The sequence below is a fragment of the Aotus nancymaae genome, unplaced genomic scaffold, assembly GCF_030222135.1.
Source record: "Aotus nancymaae isolate 86718 unplaced genomic scaffold, 86718_ANA_hifiasm-v0.15.2.pri h1tg000076l, whole genome shotgun sequence".
Classification (NCBI taxonomy): domain Eukaryota; kingdom Metazoa; phylum Chordata; class Mammalia; order Primates; family Aotidae; genus Aotus; species Aotus nancymaae.
The window spans coordinates 11,009,961-11,028,694 of NW_026988491.1; the positions used below are offsets into that span (position 1 = coordinate 11,009,961).

The window sequence follows — 18,734 nt, forward strand, 5'->3', positions numbered from 1 at the left end:
TGGACAGCAGTGGGTTTGCAAAATTAATTCAGTAGGTGGTAATAAGCTTTTTAAAAAAAACAAACACTGGGCTGGGCGCAGTGGCTCATGCCTATTACCCCAGCACTTTGAGAGGCTGAGGCAGGCAGATCATTTGAGGTCAGGAGTTCAAAACCAGCCTGGCCAACATGGTGAAACCCCGTCTCTACTAAAAATACAAAAATTAGTCGAGCGTGATGGCAGGTGCCTGTAGTCCCAGCTACTCGGGAGGCTGAGGCAGGAGAATCACTTGAACACAGAAGGCAGAGGCTGCAGTGAGCTGAGACCGCACCACTGCACTCCAGCCTGGGTGAGAGTGAGACTCCATCTCAAAAAAAAAAAAAAAAAAGGCCGGGCACAGTGGCTCACACCTATAATCCCAGCACTTTGGGAGGCTGAGGAGGGTGAATCACAAGATCAGGAATTCAAGACTAGTCTGGCCAACATAGTGAAACCCCGTCTCTAAAAAAAAAAAATTAAGGCGAAAGCAGGTGTCACATATTTGCTGCAGCACCTCCTACTCTTATTGGAACAAAGAACTCAGCCACCCTTCAGGAACTGGGTAGGCAAGATGGGTATAATAGTATTTGATATTATGAATACGATCCTAATTAAGAAATTTTTAAAAAAATGTTTTGAAGGCTGGGCGCAGTGGCTCACACCTGTAATCCCAGCACTTTGGGAGACTGAAGTGGGTGCATCACCTGAGGTCAGGAGTTTGAGACCAGCCTGGTCAACAAGGTGAAACCCCATCTCTACTAAAAATATAAAAATTAGCCAGGCATGCTGGCAGGCACCTGTAGTCCCAGCTACTCGGGAGGCTGAGACGGGAGAATTGCTTGAACCTGGGAAGCGGAGGTTGCAATGAGCCGAGATTGCGCCTCTGCACTCCAGCCTGGGTGATAAAGTGAGACTCCATCTAAACAACAACAACATCAACAACAACAACAACAGCAGAGGATCCAATGTTTGCTTACCCGTAATCTGTATGTAATCCAAACACCTGGGTTAGGGAGAAACCCCAAATTTAGAAGTTTCAGCCCCATGCAAACTATCCCAGTAAACAATTCCTCCCTGACAGAACAAGGCCATTGAAGTCTAACTCTGGGAAGGACTGGAGGGAACTGTGTCTGCAGACAGGGCCAGGTGGTTAAAAAGTCTAGACTGGGCTAGGAGCGGTGGTTCACACCTGTAATCCCAACACTTTGGGAGGGCAAGACAGGTGGATCACCTGAGGTCAGGAGTTCGAGATCAGCCTGGCCAACGTGGTGAAACTCCCATCTTATGTAAAAATACAAAAATTAGTTGGGTGTGGTGGCAGGCCCCTGTAATCCCAACTGCTTGGGAGGCTGCGGCAGATATGCTTGAACCTGGGAGGCAGAGGTTGCAGTGAGCTGAGATCATCCCATTGCACTCCAGCCTGGAGCGAAACTCCGACTAAAAAGAAAGAAAAAAGTCTGGGCCTAGCCAAGAGGGGAAAAGGATGTCCCTATGAAAGGGCTTTGGATCCAGAAAGCCTGTGTCATTGGAATTCTTTTTTAAATTTTTTCACTTTTGTTGTAGCATATTTTTTACAAAATTTTTTGAGACGGAATCTTGCTTTGTCACCCAGGCTGGAGTCCAGTGGCTCAATCTCTGCTCATTGAAACCTCTGCCTCCCAGGTTCAAACAATTCTCCTTCCTCAGCCTCCCAAGTAGCTGGGATTACAGGTACACAACACCATGCCCAGCTCATTTTTTGTATTTTTAGTAGAGACAGGATTTTGCTCTGTTGGTCAGGCTGATCTCGAATTCCTGACCTCAGGCGACTGGCCCACCTCAAGCCTCCCCCAAAGTGCTGGGATTACAGGCGTGAGCCACTGCGCCCAGTGCATACTTTACTTAAAAAAAAATTTTTTTTTTTGAGACTGAGTTTGGTTCTTGTCGCCCAGACTGGAGTGCTATGGCACATATTTTTAATTTTTAAATTTTCTGTGTCCTTGGAATTCTGAGTGGATACATGAAGAGCTAGTAAGAACCAGTGAAAAAGCAATCACCTATTTTCCTGGGCTTTGAAAAATCACCGTGATTATCTTATGCAGTTATAACTGAGATTAAGATGGCTGATGGGAGAGTGCAGACTGCTGGTGAGGAAGGACAATGAAAAGACTAGGAACTAAATTCACCATCGTTATCACGCAAAGGCATTAGGACATGTCTCCTCACACATGCTGAGCGTGTATGCGTACCCACCGCAGAAAGACAGCAGGATAAGTTTCACAAAACTTGACCAGGCAGGTCAGAAGCAAGGCATGGTTCAGGATGCCAGGGGGCAGGGAGAGGGAACGGAGCACGATGGAGAGAAGACTGAGCTGGACCATGACTCAGGGGGTGCAACTGGGGAGAGCAGCTCTGAATCCTGCGGCTCTGGGAGAAAGCTGCTGAGATAAGATGGCTTTGCAGGGAGCTGTCCTATTGCTGCTCGAGATCGGCCCACTGGGCCCATGATGATAAGCGGGGCTGACCCTCCTGGGCTCTATAGCTAAGCTCAAACCCTGCTGAAAATGAGAGGAGGTTGAGGCAGTGTGTGGCAAGTGACACAGACAGGGACTCCCAGCAGGAGCACCCTGGGAATTACTTGACATCTCTCAGCTGGTGTCTTCAGCAGTCTTCAGGGCCAACAATCCCACCTGCCCGTTATGGTGGTTGTTGGTATCAGAGCTTTTGTTTTAAAGTGCATGCCACAAACCTTTAAAATGTGGATGGGTTTCACCTGGGAAACGCTCCACAGGCGGGATGCAGGCCCACCTAAGGAGGGGCCTGGAAGGAAGAGAAACACTTGAGAGGGGACAGAACTGAAGCTGGCCTGGGGCTCACCAACAGCTCCATTGTAGACAGGGTGGGCCAGGGAAGGCAACTCACACCTGGTAGAGGACACCCTTGTTCTGCCTCCGGACAGGAGGGAGGAGACCACCGCATCACCAATTTTCAGCCCTCACATGCCGTCTGGGTGGCTTCGATGCAGTCACTGCCATGATCTGAGCAGTCTTTGGCAAAAGAGGGACTGACCATAGGCCTGGGTGGGGAGGCCTAGTCACCGTGCCCACAGCTTAGGAAAGGAGAGTCAGAGCTCCTCTTTGTTGCTATCAAGGGACTGGGCCAGATGCCCTGGAGCCATGGGGACATCAAGTGGCTCGTGGTCGCCAGGCTGCTGGCTGCTGTCCTCCAGGTGGCTGTCCGTGGCGGCATGGTTCCGTGGAAGTCTGCTCTCCACTCTGTGCTGCCGAAGGCTTTCGGTACTCACGAGTCCCTGCATCCTCAGGTACCCCTGCTGGCAAAAGGGTGGCAGCTTCTGGCGCGTGAGGGCAAACAGGAAGCAGGACTCTACACAAAAGCAAAATGAGGAGAATGAGCCAGGCTGGGAGATGTGGGGAGGGGTGCAGGAAGGGGCTGCTGATGTCAGGTGTGGGGGCTTCACTGCAGGCCTCGCCTGGTATCTTCCATCCCTTGAAACTAGGAGCTGACCTTCCTGGGCATCTCATGTCCAACCTGAGTAGGTCAAGAATCATGACCTTCCACAAGGCTCCAGAGCAGGGGGCTGCCTTGACACTTTGGAAGAACAGGCTTGAAAATGAAAGCAAACCACAGCAATGCATCAGCTCTCAGAGATCAGGGCCGGGCGCGGGGCTCTGCAGGCAGCCACAGTGGAGTCGAGGCTCTGACCCTTATGAGCAGACTCTCAGCCTGTAAGCTCAGAGCTGCCTGCAAAAACGCATTCTCTCAACATCTGAGTTGCAAATACTGTGTGCAAAGTTCTAATCTAAACAGTGTGGGGTATAGAAAGATAAACGGGTAAATCCTCACCTGCCCCACAACAGAAAGCTGGCGCGTGCATCAAATTTGGTCAATCATAAGATAGCTGTGGGGTCAGGGGTGGTGGTTCATGCGTGTAATCCCAGCATTTTGGGAGGCCGAGGTGGGCAGATCACAAGGTTAGGAGTTCAAGACCAGCCTGACCAACATGGTGAAAACCCGTCTATACTAAAAATAAAAAAATTAGCTGGGTGTGGTGGCGGATGCCTGTAATCCCAGCTACTCAGCAGGCTGAGGCAGGAGAATCGCTTGAACTCGGGAGTTGGAGGTTGCAGGGAGCCAAGATCATGCCACTGCACTCTAGCCTGGACGACAGAGTGATGCCGTCTCAAAAAAAAAAAGATAGTTGTAGATACTTACCATGTTGAAATATGAAGAAATGGCCAGGCACGGTGCCTCATGCCTGTATTCTCAGCACTTCGGGATGCTGAGGTGGGCAGATTGCTTGAGGGTAGCACTTCAAGACCAGCCTGGCCAACATGGTGAAACTCAGTCTCTACTAAAAATACAAAAATGAGCCAGGCCTGGTGATGCACACCTGCAGTCCTAGCTATTTGGGAGGCTGAGGCAGGAGAATCACTTGAACAGGAGGCAGAGGTTGCACTGAGCCGAGATCGTGCCACTGCACTCCAGCCTGGGTGACAGAGACTGTCTCAAAAAAAAAAAAAAAATGAGAATGAAGGTGGGTGATACGGTTCGGGTCTGTGTCCCTGCCCAGATCTCATGCTGAAATGTAATCCCTAAAGCTGGAGGTGGGGCATGCTGGCAGGTGACTAGACCATGGGAGCAGTTTCTATTTTTTCCTTGAGGCAGTCTTCCTCTGTTGCCCAGGCAGGCTGGAGTGCAGTGGCACGATCCCAGCTCACTGCAACCTCTGCCTCCTGGGTCCAAGCAACTCTCCTACCTCAGCCTCCGCAGTAGCTGGGACTACAGGCGCCTGCCACCATGCCCAGCTACCTTTTTTTTTTTTTTTTTGAGACAAGGTCTCGTGCTATCGCCCAGGCTGGAGTACAGTGGCACAATCTCGGCTCACTGCAACCTCCACCTCCTGGGTTCAAGCAATTCTCCTGCATCAGCCTCCTGAGTAGCTAGGACTACAGGTGCACACAACCACACCTGGCTAATTTTTTATGTGTAGTAGAGACAGGGTTTCACCATGTTGGCCAGACCAGGCTGGTCTCGAACTCCTAACCTCAGGTGATCTGCCTGCCTTGGCCTTCCAAAGTGCTGGGATTACAGGCATGAATGACTGTGCCTGGACAATTTTTGTGTTTTTTAAGTAGAGATGGAGTTCACCATGTTGGCCAGGCTCATCTTGAACTCCTGACCTCAAGTGATCTGCCTGACTCGGCCTCCCAAAGTGCTGTGATTACAGGTGTGATCCAGCATCCAGAAGCAGAGGCTGCCAGGCTTCCTATACAGCCTGTAGAACTGTGAGCCAATCAAACCTAATTCTTTATAATTATGCAGTCTCAGATACTTCTTTACAGCAATGTGAGAACAGACTAATACAGTGAGGAAAAAGGTCTTTTTTGCTTTGTTTTGAGATGGAGTCTCGCTCAGTCACCCAGGCTGGAGTTCAGTGGCGTGATCTCAGCTCACTGCAACTTCCACTTCCTGGGTTCAAGAGATTCTCCTACCTCAGCTCCCAGTAGCTGGGATTACAGGTGTCTGCCACCACACCCGGATAATTTCTTTGAATTTTTAGTAGAGACAGGGTTTTATCATGTTGGCCAGGCTGGTCTCAAACCTCTGACCTTAAATAGTTTGCTTGCCTTGGCCTCCCAAAGTGCTGGGATTACAGGCATGAGCCCCCGTGCCCGGCCGAGAAAAAGTCTTTTAGCCAAGTGCTTATAAGACTTTAAACAAACAGAAGAACTGACACAGATAATGGGCTCAGCTTTGTGAAGGAGTTAGAAATAGGAAGGGCAAGCAGAGTGTCAGAAACGGGCTGGAGTCCTTCCGTAACTCTGAGCAAGCCTTCTCACCTCCCTGACCCCTCTATCTCAAGTGAAAAACGGTCATAGGACAAAGGATGTTGAGAGGCTTCCATGGGTGCTCCAGAAATATGACTTTCTGTTTATTTCTGACTCTTTGCATGGAGGTCCCTGGCAGGCCAGGCCATGGCAATCCTCTCCAAGCAGGGAAGAGAGCGTATGCGAGAGAGGACAGCAGGAAGACTGGGAAGGCAGCAAGATGGCTGTTTGGCAGGCATCACCTTCTGATGACATCACCTCCTCTGCAGGGGGCACAGACACTCAGCAGAATCTGGGACCAGCACTAGCAGCTGCATATCAGCTACAGGAACAGAGAGATGGCTGCCACGGTGCCAGCTGCCTTTCTGCTGGGGGGATTCTCCCCGGTCCAAGGCAGCAGCACACAGTGGCCTGTACAGCTGAACAGTATCTAGAAGGTGGCAAGCAGGAGGCTAAAGGGCCTGGGACGATGCCTCGGTGGGACCTACAACTCAGGGTGGGAATTCACTCCCTCATACACACTGGCATTTCTTTTGTTGTTTTTGAGACAGAGTCTCGCTCTGTTGCCCAGGCTGGAGTGCAGTGGCGTGATCTTGGCTCACTGCAACCTCGGCCTCTAGGGTTCAATCGATTCTGGTGCCTCAGCCTCCCAAGTAGCTGGGATTACAGGCGCTGACCACCACGCCCCACTCATTTTTGTACTTTTAATAGAGACGGGGTTTTACCACGTTAGCCACGGCTGGTCTCAAACTCCTGGCCTCAGGTGATCCGCCCACCTTGGCCTCCCAAAGTGCTCAGACTGTAGGCATGACCCACCACACCTGGTCTAATAGTCTATTTTTTAAGAGAAGGCATGTATTTGCTTCTGTGATTTCTGCAGCTCAATGATTTCATGAAGTTTGGCCCCAAATTTACACAAGTGGGGCCTACTGGTAGGAAATTTTCAGAGGTTTTTCTCTCCCACTCTATCTAGGGCCAAAAAGCATGCATCTCCTCTACCTCCCCCTTGGGAGGGTTTTGGCCCCCAGCTTCCCTACTGAGATCCAAGCTTTATTTTAATGTCTCAAAACAGGCCTGTCATCCTGCTCCAGCCCTATCTTCCCACCCCAAAGGGTGATCCATTAAAGCCCAGGCTCTGGGCTCCTGATGATCGGCAGGGGTCCAGCTCAGCAGGATTTGTGCTTTTTATAGATCTGGCCTCTGGGGAGTGGCCTTATTTTCCTTCCAGTTCTTTATGTATAGACATCTTTGTAGTTTTTGAACAGAAATCACTACTAGCCCCTGCTAATTCTTTTAAAAAGACACATTGGCCGGGCACAGTGGCTCATGCCTATAATCCCAGAACTTTGGGAGGCTGAGGCAGGGGGATCATGAGGTCAGGAGTTCAAGACTAGCCTGGCTAATATGGTGAAACCCCATCTCTACTAAAAACCAAAAAAATTATCCAGGCATGGTGGCACACACCTGTAGTCCCAGCTACTCAGGAGGCTGAGGCAGGAGAATTGCTTGAACCTGGCAGGCAGAGGTTGCAGTGAGCTGAGATCTCACCAATGCTCTCCAGCCTGGGCAACAGAGTGAGACTCCATCTCAAGAAAAAAAAAAAAGACATGTTATCCAGTATTTTTAGGTGTGTTGTAATTTAGCCCATGACATTGTCAGGAACGGGAGTCTGGGGTTTGGATTTTCAGATACGGGTCCTGAAATTCCATGGGGCTTGGGTCTCTGCGAACTTTCTTCAACCTGGAGCTCAGTCCCTTTGTTCTTCTGGGAGCTTAAGTTACCTGCATAGAAGCTTCGCAAATCGGTGTCCAAACAGTTCTCCAGGAAGCGCCTCAGAGGTAGGATGTGTCCGATCGGGGCCGTCCAGTCTGTCAAGAAGTCTTCCACGATGTGGTGGATGGCCGCGGGCCGAGGCAGGCGCCAGTGTGCAGGGCGGAACCTCACCTCCTGTTCTGTGGGGAGGAGAGAGGACACTAGGTCAGAGCTGAGGCTGGGCTTCCCCTCCTCCCGGTGACGCAGCACAGATCCCGCTCGCCCCAAACACTTCCCTCGTTTGCTCCTGCTCGGCTTTCCCGACAGCCTCCCATGCTGGGCCATGGTCAGCCTGTTCAACAGTCACCTGCAGATATTTGGAAGGCTGCCACGAGGAAGAGGAACTAGACTTTTCCCTTACGATTTTGGAAGGCAGTACTGAAACGAATAACTTGAAGCTGGTGTTTAAGACTCTCATGGACTGAGACCTATTAAAGCTGTTTTATTTTTATTATTATTGGTTTGAGACAGAGTCTCGCTCTGTTGTCCAGGCTGGAGTGCAGTGGTACAATTTAGGCTCACCACAACCTCTACCTCCTGGGTTCAAGTGATTCTTGTGCCTCAGCCTCCAGAGTGGCTGGACTACAGGCGCATGCTACCACGCCCAGCTCATTTTTTACATTTTTAGTAGAGATGAGGTTTCTAGTCTCTACCATGTTAGCCAGGCTGGTCTCAAACTCCTGACCTCAGGTGATCCACCCACCTCAGCCTCCCTAAGTGCTGGGATTACAGGCATGAGCCACTGCACCTGGCCCTGGCTGCTTTCAAGTTGGCCTTTCTGTGAGAAGACTGAGAGAGAGGCCCTGTGTTGAGAGGGGTCTCAGCAGTCATCTAGTTCAGCTTCCCCCTGGTGTGGGCTCCCTTCTGCAGTGTCCCAGTCAGGTGGCCATCGAGTCATGATTTGGCCATTGCTGTTTTGGGAAACCTGACTTTGGAGGTGACCAATTCCACCACTGAACAGCTTTCACGCTTGACTACAGGTGCGCACCACTACGCCAGACTAATTTTTGTATTTTTAGTGGAGACAGGGTTTCACCATGTTGGCCAGGATGGTCTTGATCTCTCGACCTCGTGATCCACCTGCCTTGGCCTCCCAAAGTGCTGGGATTACAGGCGTGAGCCATCATGCCCGGCCAGCGTTCACTCTTAGTGCCTCCTTTTACTGACCACAGACCTGCATCCCTGTCACTGCCACCTGCTGACACGTCTTCTGCCTTTGGAAACAACCCCTGTTGAAACCAGCCTCTTCCACCTGACTGCCCTTCAAGCTCTGAAGCAGGAGTCGTGTTCCTGAGGTTGTCCATTTATTGGTAGCTACTCTGTGCCCACACCGGGCTGGCATTCTGTGTATGCTGTTAGATTTAACCTCATGAAACCCTGCAAGGAAGATACTGCTGCAATCCTCATTTTATAGAGGGGGAGGTTGAGGCTCAGAGAGGTTAAGTAATGGTTCAAGGCCACACAGTAACAAAAGGACAGGCCTGGAATTTCGCCCAGCTTCTCAGTACCCTGTTAACCAGCTCTAGTTCCTTCTACTCTTCAGAACCTCCCGCTCCACCATGGTCAGCCTCCTCTAGAGACGTGCAGTGGGGCCGTGTCCCTGTTACCATGTGGTGCCTGGTGGAAAGCACAACACTCCCCGCGTGGCCTGTGCTGGCCACGGTATGTGCCAGAATCTGGAAGCATCATTTATCATTCTCAGACCTTCTGCCCTGATTGATCTCTAGGCAGAGCTCCCCAGCCGTCCCCGCTGGCAGGTGAGCGTGTGTGTGAAGGTTTCAGTGTGGGTGACAACCCTGCGGACAGAGAGGTCTGAGCAGCCAGCAGGTTGGGGGAGGGTGGAGACCCGCTCACCAGTGGGTAGGTGTCTGTAGTAGTAGATGACGGGATGGAGGAAGTTAGACTGCCAGGCGTCTTCTGTATGCCCCACAGACCGGTTATCAAAAAAGACGTCCTTGTTGGGGCCAGAGAAATTTCTGCCATATTCCATGTTGATGACGAAGAGCCCGTGCTGTGCCTTCCTCCCCGTGAGCATCTCCAGCTGGGCCAGCATGTGTAGGGGGAACTCCTCTAGATACTCAAAGGCGGTGGCATTCCTGGGAGAACGACAGTGTGGGTGAGGCCCTCAGTGCCGCAGCAGGGGTGAGGGGTGTGGAGGGCGGTTGAGCATGCGTGTGTGTGCGCACGTCACCCCTCTAAGGGTGTCAATCAAGTAGCGCACACCTCACTTAACATTACTATTTCAGCTTGGCTCTCACTCACATATGGGGTAGAGTCCAGAAAATTCCATGTGACCTGGATGGGATATCTGGGGAAAGAGTGTCCCAGGCAGAGAGAACTGTCAGGAAAAAGCCCTGAGGCATGTGTGAGCACCATGTGTTCAAGGAACAGAAGAGGCCGACGTGGCTGAGGGGAGTGAATGAGAGGTAGGGGGCAGGAGAGGGGGTCAGAGGACTGAGAGATCAGGTGAAGGAGGGCAGCGCCTCCCGTAACGAGACGTTTAAGGGGTGGTCTGGTCTGAGAGGTGATGCTGCTGGTCGCTGGGGAGGACTGAACAGAGCTGGGATCAACGTACCTCAGGTTGTTTTTGTTTTGTTTTTTTTTTTTTGAGACGGAGTTTTGCTCTAGTTGCCCAGGATGGAGGGCAATGTTGCGATCTCAGCTCACCGCAACCTCTGCCTCCCGGGTTCGAGCAATTCTCCTGCCTCGGTCTCTCCAGTAGCTGGGATTACAGGCATGTGCCACCATACCCAGCTAATTTTTTGTGTTTTTAGTAGAGATGGGGTTTCTCCATGTCGATCAGGCTGATCTTGAATTCCTGACTTCAGGTGATCCACCTGCCTCAGCCTCCCAAAGTACTGGGATTACAGGCGTGAGCCACCGTGCCCGGTCATGTCTCAGGTTTCTAAGAACCACTCTGCTTACCTTGCTGAGAACAGACCACAGGCTAAGTGGGGCAGCTGTCATATGGGTGCAGGCGACACAGCCTGGTAATTGGGACCAAGGTGGTGGTGGTGGAGCAGGTGAGAGCTGGTTGGGTTCCAGACATCGTCTGAAGTAAGAGGTGACAGGACTTGCCCACAGCTTGCATGTAGGGTGTCATTCGAGACAGGGGTGCTGGGCATGGTGACTCACGCCTATAATCCCAGACTTTGGGAGGCTGAGGTGGGTTGATCACCTGAGGTCAGGAGTTTGAGACCAGCCTGGACAACATGGTGAAACCTCATCTCTACTAAAATTAGCTGGGCATGGTAGCATGTGCCTGTAATCCCAGCTACTTGGGAGGCTGAAGCACGAGAATTGCTTGAACCTGGGAGGCAGAGGCTGCAGTGAGCCAAGATCGTGCCAGTGCACTCCAGCCTGGGTAAGACAGAGTGAGACTCCAAGTCAAAAAAAAAAAAAAATTAGCCAGGCGTGGTGGCAAGTGCCTGTAATCCCAGCTACTTGGGAGGCTGAGGCAGGAGAATTGCTTGAACCTAGGAGGCAGATGTTGCAGTGAACTGAGATCGCGCCACTGTACTCCAGCCTGGGTGACAGAGCGAGACTCTGTCTTAAAAAAAAAAAAAGACAGGGGCAGGGGCATGGAGGGTGACTCGAGTGTTTTGTGCAGAGCTCGGCTGTGCTACCTGCATGTCCCTGAACTTGATGTGCTACGGCATGCCCTGCCTTTGGATCGGGCCGTTCCCCGACTGAAGGTTGCTCCCCTACTTCTCCCTGCCACCTGTCTCCCCCGCCCCTCGTCCCTCTGCAGTTTCCTTCTCAGGAATTGTCCATCCTCTGGGATCTGCCAATTATCACTAAATTGACTCCAACAATGGTGGCCGGCGAGGCCCTGGCCTGAGGGAGCTCTGAGATCCACACGGCTGGCTCTCACTACTGCTCATCCACGTGGTGCCAGACACTTTCCATGAGTGACCTTTACTCCTTCCTTTACTGCTGCAGGGCAGGCACAATTATCCCCATTTTGCAGATGAGGAAGAAAGGCTCAGAAAGGCTCACTGATGTGCCCATGGCCACTCATAGGACTGTCTCTATAGTTGACGTCACTGTATTGCCCCAGAACAGACATCTTCCCCCCTGCAACTTTCATCTTAGGAAGGAACCGGGCACCCCATACCTGGAATAGGAAAAGAAGTGCTATGGCAGGTATCGGGGGGAAGCTGGGCTGAGGGGAGTACAGTGGGGACAGGCTACTCACTCCTTCAACAGGATGACATCGGCCAGCACACCAAACATCTGGTAGAGCCCAGAAGCCTCGTTCACACGCCGCACGATGGAGCTGGTCAGCTGTGTGATGGGGAGCTCGGTGGCCGGCCAGGCGATGCTGTGATGACGGTGCTCCAGGAGCCGGTGAACAGCACGTGCTGAAATGGTTGGAGGGAGGAAGAACAGCACGCTGCACTTACGATTTTATCTCTGGTCACCGGGAGGGATACCCAGGCCTCATCAACCCCTTAGAACGCCATACACACTGGTCTGCATGGCCCACAGTGTAGGCAGTGAAAATGTGGGGAGGAGATGGCCGATGCCTTTAGCGCAGGGCCAACAGGAATTTTCTTCAAAGGGCTAGATGCTCCATATTCTCTGCTTTGTGGGCCATACACTACTCAGTGACACGGCTCAATTCTGCTCCTAGTGTAAAAGCAGCCAAGACAACAGGCAAAGGAGTGAGCACGGCTGGATTTGGTCTACAGGCCAGGGTCTGTCTGCCTGCTTCAGGCCTTCTGCACGTGGGAGTCCCACCGGCCCCACCTCACACAAGGAATGTCAAGTTCGACACGAAGCCTTCCTCAGAAACCTTTCCCCTTCATGGCCCTGTTTCCATCAGAGACTCCCATATGGAAATCTTTGATTTCTCCCTCTCTTTCACAGCCTTAAATCCATCCAACTTTAAGTTTTTTTTTTTGAGACAGAGTTTCGCTCTTGTTGCTCAGGCTGGAGTGCAATGGCACGATCTCGGCTCACTGCAACCTCTGCCTCCGGGTTCAAGCGATTCTCCTGCTTCAGCCTCCTGAGTAGCTGGGATTACAGGCATGTACCACCACACCAGGCTACTGAGTTCTTTGTAAAAATATTTTTTATTTAATTTTTTTTAGACAGGGTTTTGTTCTGTCACCCAGGCTGGAGTGCAGTGGTGCGATCTCGACTTACTGCCACCTCCGCCTCCCGGGTTCAAGTGATTCTCCTGCCTCAGCCTCTTGAGTAGCTGGGATTACAGGCATTTGCCACCATGCCTGGCTAAGCTTTTGTATTTTTAGGAGAGATGGGGTTTCGCCACATTGGTCAGGCTGATCTCTAACTCCTGACCTTGTGATCCGCCCGCCTTGGCCTCTCAAAGTGCTAGGATTACAGGTGTGAGCCCCCTGGCCTACACTTGATTATATTTTATTTTTGAGACAGGGTCTCGCTCTGTCGCCCAGGCTGGAGTGCAGTAGCATCAAGACGGCTCACTGCAACCTTGTCTTCCTGGACTCAAGGGCTCCTCCTGCCTCAGCCTCCCAAGTAGCTAGGACTACAGGCGCGGACCTTTACACTTTATCTGATACTTTTCTAGACATGTCTTCAGACCACAAAAACCTGTTGTCACCTCCCCAAGACAATTTATGACCATGAGCTACTGATAAGCAATCCCTTGATGCTTCTGGACGTAGGAGTACATTTATAAGCCCTGGGACGCTGAAAGTGGTTCCGTCTGGGGACAGTGGCCTTCTCAGCTGGGCTCACCTGTGTATCGGAATCCGTGGATGAAGCCCCCAGCAGATTTCCGGTAGTCTACCGAATGGCTGGCGGTTCCCAGGATAAACAGACCCCGGCTTCCTTTGGATTCGTAGCTAGCTCGGATCAGTGGGTACTTCTTGCCAAATGCATTTCCTGAGTTAAGTCTGAGGGACCTGTCAGTGGAAAGGGTTGTTCATGAAAATAGCTACTATGTAGGAGGCACTTATTTATTTATTTGAGACAAAGTTTTGCTCTTGTCGCCCAGGCTGGAGTGCAATGGCGTGATCTTGGCTCACTGCAACCTCTGCCTCCCGGGTTCAAGTGATTCTCCTGCCTCAGCCTCCTGAGTAGCTGGGATTACAGGCATCCACCATCACGCCCAACTAATTTTTGTATTTTTAGTAGAGACGGGGTTTCACTGTGTTGGCCAGGCTAGTCTCGAACTCCTGACCTCAAGTGATCTGCCTGCCTCGGCCTCCCAAAGTGCTGGCATTACAGGAGTGAGCCACAGCACCTGGCCTCCAAGCACATTCTTATGTTAATCCTCGCAATAACCATATGAGAAAGAAACTATGAATCCCATTTTAGAGAGGAGGACGCTTGGGCACAGCATGGTGAAATAACTTTCACCAAGCTCACAGATTTGTCAAACAGACTCTCAGGACAACCCCAACACCTGTGATCTGTCACTATGCTACACTGCCTTTTGGCAAATTCCTCTTTATAGTCTGTCTGAGCTGGTCTTTCCACCTCACAGGTGGAGGCTCCCAGTGCTGATAAAGACCTGTTGCTGCTGCTCCAGGACCAAATGCCTTAGGGCCACCTGGGACCCTCAATAGTCAGAGAGCTCATGTCCTGGAGAGAAATCAGGCAGCACTCACATCCGTTCTTAGGGTGCTGTTCCGAGAGCCCTGCCGCCAGCCTACTGAACAGCCACTCTGTTCCCCTAGGGAGGGGTCAGGAGGATTTGCTAGGTGATCCCACTTGCTCCTGCATGGAACTTACTTATTGAAAATGGAGAAATCAAAGTTCCAGCCCAGGCAGCGGATGACCCGATCATAGGGCACGCGCATGGCAAAGTTGTCGTTGTTGTCCTGGGGGAGGGTGATGGAGTCGGTACTCTGGTTGGTGCCGGCTTCTTCCAGGAAGAATTTCAGGGTGACATGGAATTTGCCTTTGCTGTCCTTCAGGATGGCCAGATCCGTCAGGTCAGACTCGAGCAGGCCGTCCAGGGACTTCAGCTGGTAGGTATCCAGCAGGCCATTGTTGATGGCTCTGGGCCCACAGAAAATGCAGCTGGAGAGACTCAGAGGAGGGGTGGACAGGGCAGCTGGGGTCAGGAAGGGCAAGGGAGGGGTGGGGAGGCTCTTTGCACATAATGGGCTCCCAGCACAGCACACACGTGAAGGGATGGGGCCTACCTGAGGTCTCCAACGTAGTGAGTGGCCCAGGACAGCCGGACCCGGGAGCGGCTCAGCATGTGGATAAAGTTTGTGACACCCAAGATGTTGTCTGCCGTCTCAAAGGCCGAGTTCCCACGGCCCAGGATCAGCACATTCTGGCCTACGAAGTCCTCAGGGTCCACGGACACGGACTCGTAGCCCTCCACATATTCAGAGCCAGGGAAGTCGACCTGGTTGGGGACTGATAAACCAGTGGCTACAAGGAGGACGCTGCAGGCGGGACAGAGGAAAGATGGCTTAGTCTCTCAGCTGTAGGACCACTCAGTGAAAACCACTCCCTGGACCCACCTGCCCATCTGCCTCGCTCCAACTGCTGGCCCCTAAAATATAACAGGACATTCATTCATTCATTCGTTCACTCATCTGTTTACTGCCTCATTCCAGTGCACTTGAGAGACTCTGACCTTGTCTCTCTCTGACCTCACAGTATTTTCCCTAGCACTGTACCGGGGGTTAATTCTACTCTGCGACAGAGGAGAAGGTGATGCTATGAGAAATGGAGAATTCACCTAACTTTGCACACAGTAGTCAGACCAGGTATCACCCTTGGTGATAAAACCTGACACTCTACTTTCCCCTTTCTGACTTCTCTGATGGATGCATCTATCTACTGAGCAGTAATTCTGTACCAGGTCCTATACTAAGTGTATCTATGTACCATCTTACTCCTCCAAGCAACCTGGAGGTGGTACGCTTTACAGGCGAGGAGACACAGGCCCTGCAGGCCCGTGGCTTTAAAGCTCCTAAAGGCAGCAGAACCAGAATCTAAACACAGATAGGCCTGATTCCAGTCTTTCTCCTTCCATTGGCAAAGATCGCCATCCAGGGGAAGGCAGCTGGGGACTTGCATCCTGCTGGCCTGCAGAAGAATGCTTTGATCACAGGGTGGTTTCAAAAACAGAATCGGAGGCTGGGTACGGTGGCTCATACCTGTAATCTCAGCACTTTGGGAGGCTGAGGTGGGTGGATCTCCTGAGGTCAGGAGTTCGAGACAAGCCTGGCCAACATGGTGAACCCTGTCTCTACTAAAAATACAGAAATTAGCTGGGTGCAGTGGCAGGTGCCTACAATCCCAGCTATCTGGGAGGCTGAGAGAGGAGAATCACTTGAACCTGGGAAGCAGAGGTTGCAGTGAGCTGAGATTGCACCACTGGACTCCAGCCTGGGCAACAAGAGCAAAACTCTGCCTCAAAAAAAAGAATCGAGCCTTCTTCTTCTTCTTCTTTTTTTTTTTGAGACAGGGTCTTGTGCCGTCACCCAGGCTGCAATTCAATAGCTCGATCATGGCTCATTGTAGCCTCAACCTCCTGGGCTCAAGTGATTCTCCCATCTCAGCCTTCTGAGTAGCTGGCCATGGCAACAAGCTGCCTAAAAATATGAGAGTCCAAATCGGTGCAACCCCTTTCCTTGGGCTGCAGTGGGCAAAGAGCAGGGCTAGGCCTCCAGTAACAGGCGGGAGAGGGTGATCTCTGGTTGAGTGTCTGTCTGGAGGCAGGTCTGGGCAGATGGCCAGGAAAGGAGAGGCAGTGTGGTGCAGCAGAGGGAACATAGCCTTTGGAGTCAGGACGAGGGGAGCCCAATTTGCAGCTGTACCACTTAGCTGTGTGACATGGAACCAGGTACTTAACTTCTCTGAGCCTCTGTTCTTCGTCTGCAAAATGAGGATCAGTGAACCTTCCCCATAGGGGACCCGTGAAGATTAGGCAAGTTTGGGGATGTCCACACAACACGAAGCTGTCTCCCAAGCCAAAGAAAGCAAATTCGGATTGCTGGAGCACTGCCTGTTGGGCCTCCTGCTCTGGTTCAGTTCTGAAATCCTGCTGGTCTGGTCTGGAGATGTTCGACCCAGCACTTCTGAAATGTATTTTAGTCCAGGAGACTAGTCAAGGGGAGTTCTGTGGGTACCTAAGGTGTGCTTACATTGAATACTTTACCCAGTGCTGGAGCATGACACTGAATATGAAGATATTATACTGACAGATCCTGGAGGGAAGAAACTGTTATCCTTTGCCAAACATATCTGACTACAATTTGTTTTAAAGGACACACAGGGAAATGATTGCTGAGCTGAACCTCTTAGCTCTGAATTTCAGTGGGAATGAGGAGTGGTAGAAATACCCTTTTTTGGCCAGGCATGATGGCTCCCGCCTGTAATTACAGCACTTTGGGAGGCCAAGGCGGGCAGATCACTTGAGATCAGGAGTTCGATACCAGCCTGGCCAACATGGTGAAACCCCCATCTCCACCAAAAATATAAAAAATGAGCCAGGTGTGGTGGTGTACGCCTGTAATTCCAGGTACTTGGGCTGCTGAGGCAGGAGAGTCGCTTGAACCAGGGAAACAGACGGAGGTTGTGGTGAGCTGAGATTGTGCCACCACACTCCAGCCTGGGCGACAGAGTGAGACTCTGTCTCAAAAAATAAAATAATCAAAGGTCAGTTTCTGAAAAAAAAAAAAATAATAATAATAATAATAAAATATAAAAAAAGAAATACCTTTTTTCTCCCATTCCTCCTACACCTACTGGCCAACCAAGGTGTGTGTTTGGTTCGGGTGGGGAAGGTCCCAGCTTCCGCAGGTGAGCTCTGGCACTGGCCTTACCTGCACTGGTGCACCTGGCCCTTCTGGTCGGTCAGGATGAAGTAGTGGCCATTCCAGGCCCGTTGGTCCTTGTCCAGAGTGACGTGGGTGATGGTGGTGTTGTACAGGACACGGAGCCCCAGCGTGTCCGCAAAGTCGCCCAAGTAGCGCACCATGTCTTGGGCGTCAGGGAAGTAGGCACGCGAGTAGTGTCTGAAGAGCAACCGGGGGTCGTGGCTGAGCAGAGAGTTCCAGTCGTGGCGGAGGTTGAACTCGGAGTTGGAGTTGCCCGTGTACCGCTTATTGATGCTGATGAGCTTGCGGTGCCGCGGGTAGCGCGTGAAGAAGCTGCCGGGCCTCTGGGTGCGCTCGAACACTGCGTAGTCGCGCCCGGCGCGCTGCAGGAAGTAGGCCATCTGCAGGCCCGCGGGCCCCGCGCCCAGGACACAGTAGTCCCGGTGCGTGGGCACTGACAGCGCCGGGTGCAGGGCGATGGCCAGGAGCAGCCCTGGGGAGCTCCACAGTGGGGCCGCGGCAGACAGGCCCATCCTGCGGCAGACCAGAGGGGTTAGGCCTTGCTTCGGGAAGGCAGGAAACACGAGGCCAGGAAAGAGGTGGGGGCCTGCAGGAGCTCTCACAGCAGTCTAGGGCAGGGTCAGGCCCAGAGGCCTCCGTCCTCAAAGCTCATTTGCCCGACTCCACCGTTTCAAGCTGGGACCTGGGGCTCCCCGGAATCATGAACCCCTCCATCTCATCGCCTTCAGGGTCTCCTTTCCCAGGGGTGCCAGCTCCCTGCATATGAACGTGGGAACCTCCACCCTGGGGAAGGAGAGGGTGCTCCCCAATTTTTACCCAATTTGAGGGTGCCCAACACCCTCTTGGGCCCCCCCTCCAGGTTGGACCTTCCAGAGGTGCAGTTCGACTTGGCCACGTTCCAGTGCTCGGGCTGGAGCCTGAATGGGGTGTGGCTTGTGTGCGCCCCCCTCCCCTGGCTGTTCGGCCACGTGACAGGGATGCCCCCAAACACACCTGTCGCCAGTCCGCGTGCGCTTCGCGAGCCGCTGCCCGCGCCTGCGTGGTGCCCAGGCCCGCAGCTCCCGCCTCCCCGCCGCCTGCCGATCCCTGAGAACCGCGCGAACCTCCCAGCAGCTCCGACTGCAGTCCGTTGTCGAGTGAGGCAGCTCTTGGCTAGCGGGCGCCGCGGCGGCCCCGCCCCTCGCGCCCGGACCAATGGCAGGGGGCGGGGTCACGTGCGCGACGCGCGGCACGCTGGGACCGGCTGGCAGGCGGCAGGCTGCAGGCTCCAGATCTGGCG

At 52.5% G+C, this 18,734-nt stretch overlaps 1 protein-coding gene across 1 annotated transcript; it reads right to left on the reverse strand.

Annotated features, from left to right (window-relative positions):
* Window positions 1-979: 979 nt before the first annotated feature.
* Window positions 980-18,401, reverse strand: FOXRED2 (FAD dependent oxidoreductase domain containing 2). The gene is made up of 8 exons (XM_012476353.3): window positions 17,441-18,401; window positions 14,798-15,049; window positions 14,382-14,651; window positions 13,383-13,549; window positions 11,857-12,022; window positions 9,513-9,754; window positions 7,628-7,798; window positions 980-3,381 (listed from the first exon to the last, which is right to left on the reverse strand). Exons 1-8 carry the CDS (start codon window positions 17,965-17,967, stop codon window positions 3,122-3,124), a joined length of 2,055 nt encoding a protein of 684 aa, XP_012331776.3. The 5' UTR covers window positions 17,968-18,401; the 3' UTR covers window positions 980-3,121.
* Between the last annotated feature and the right edge of the window lie 333 nt (window positions 18,402-18,734).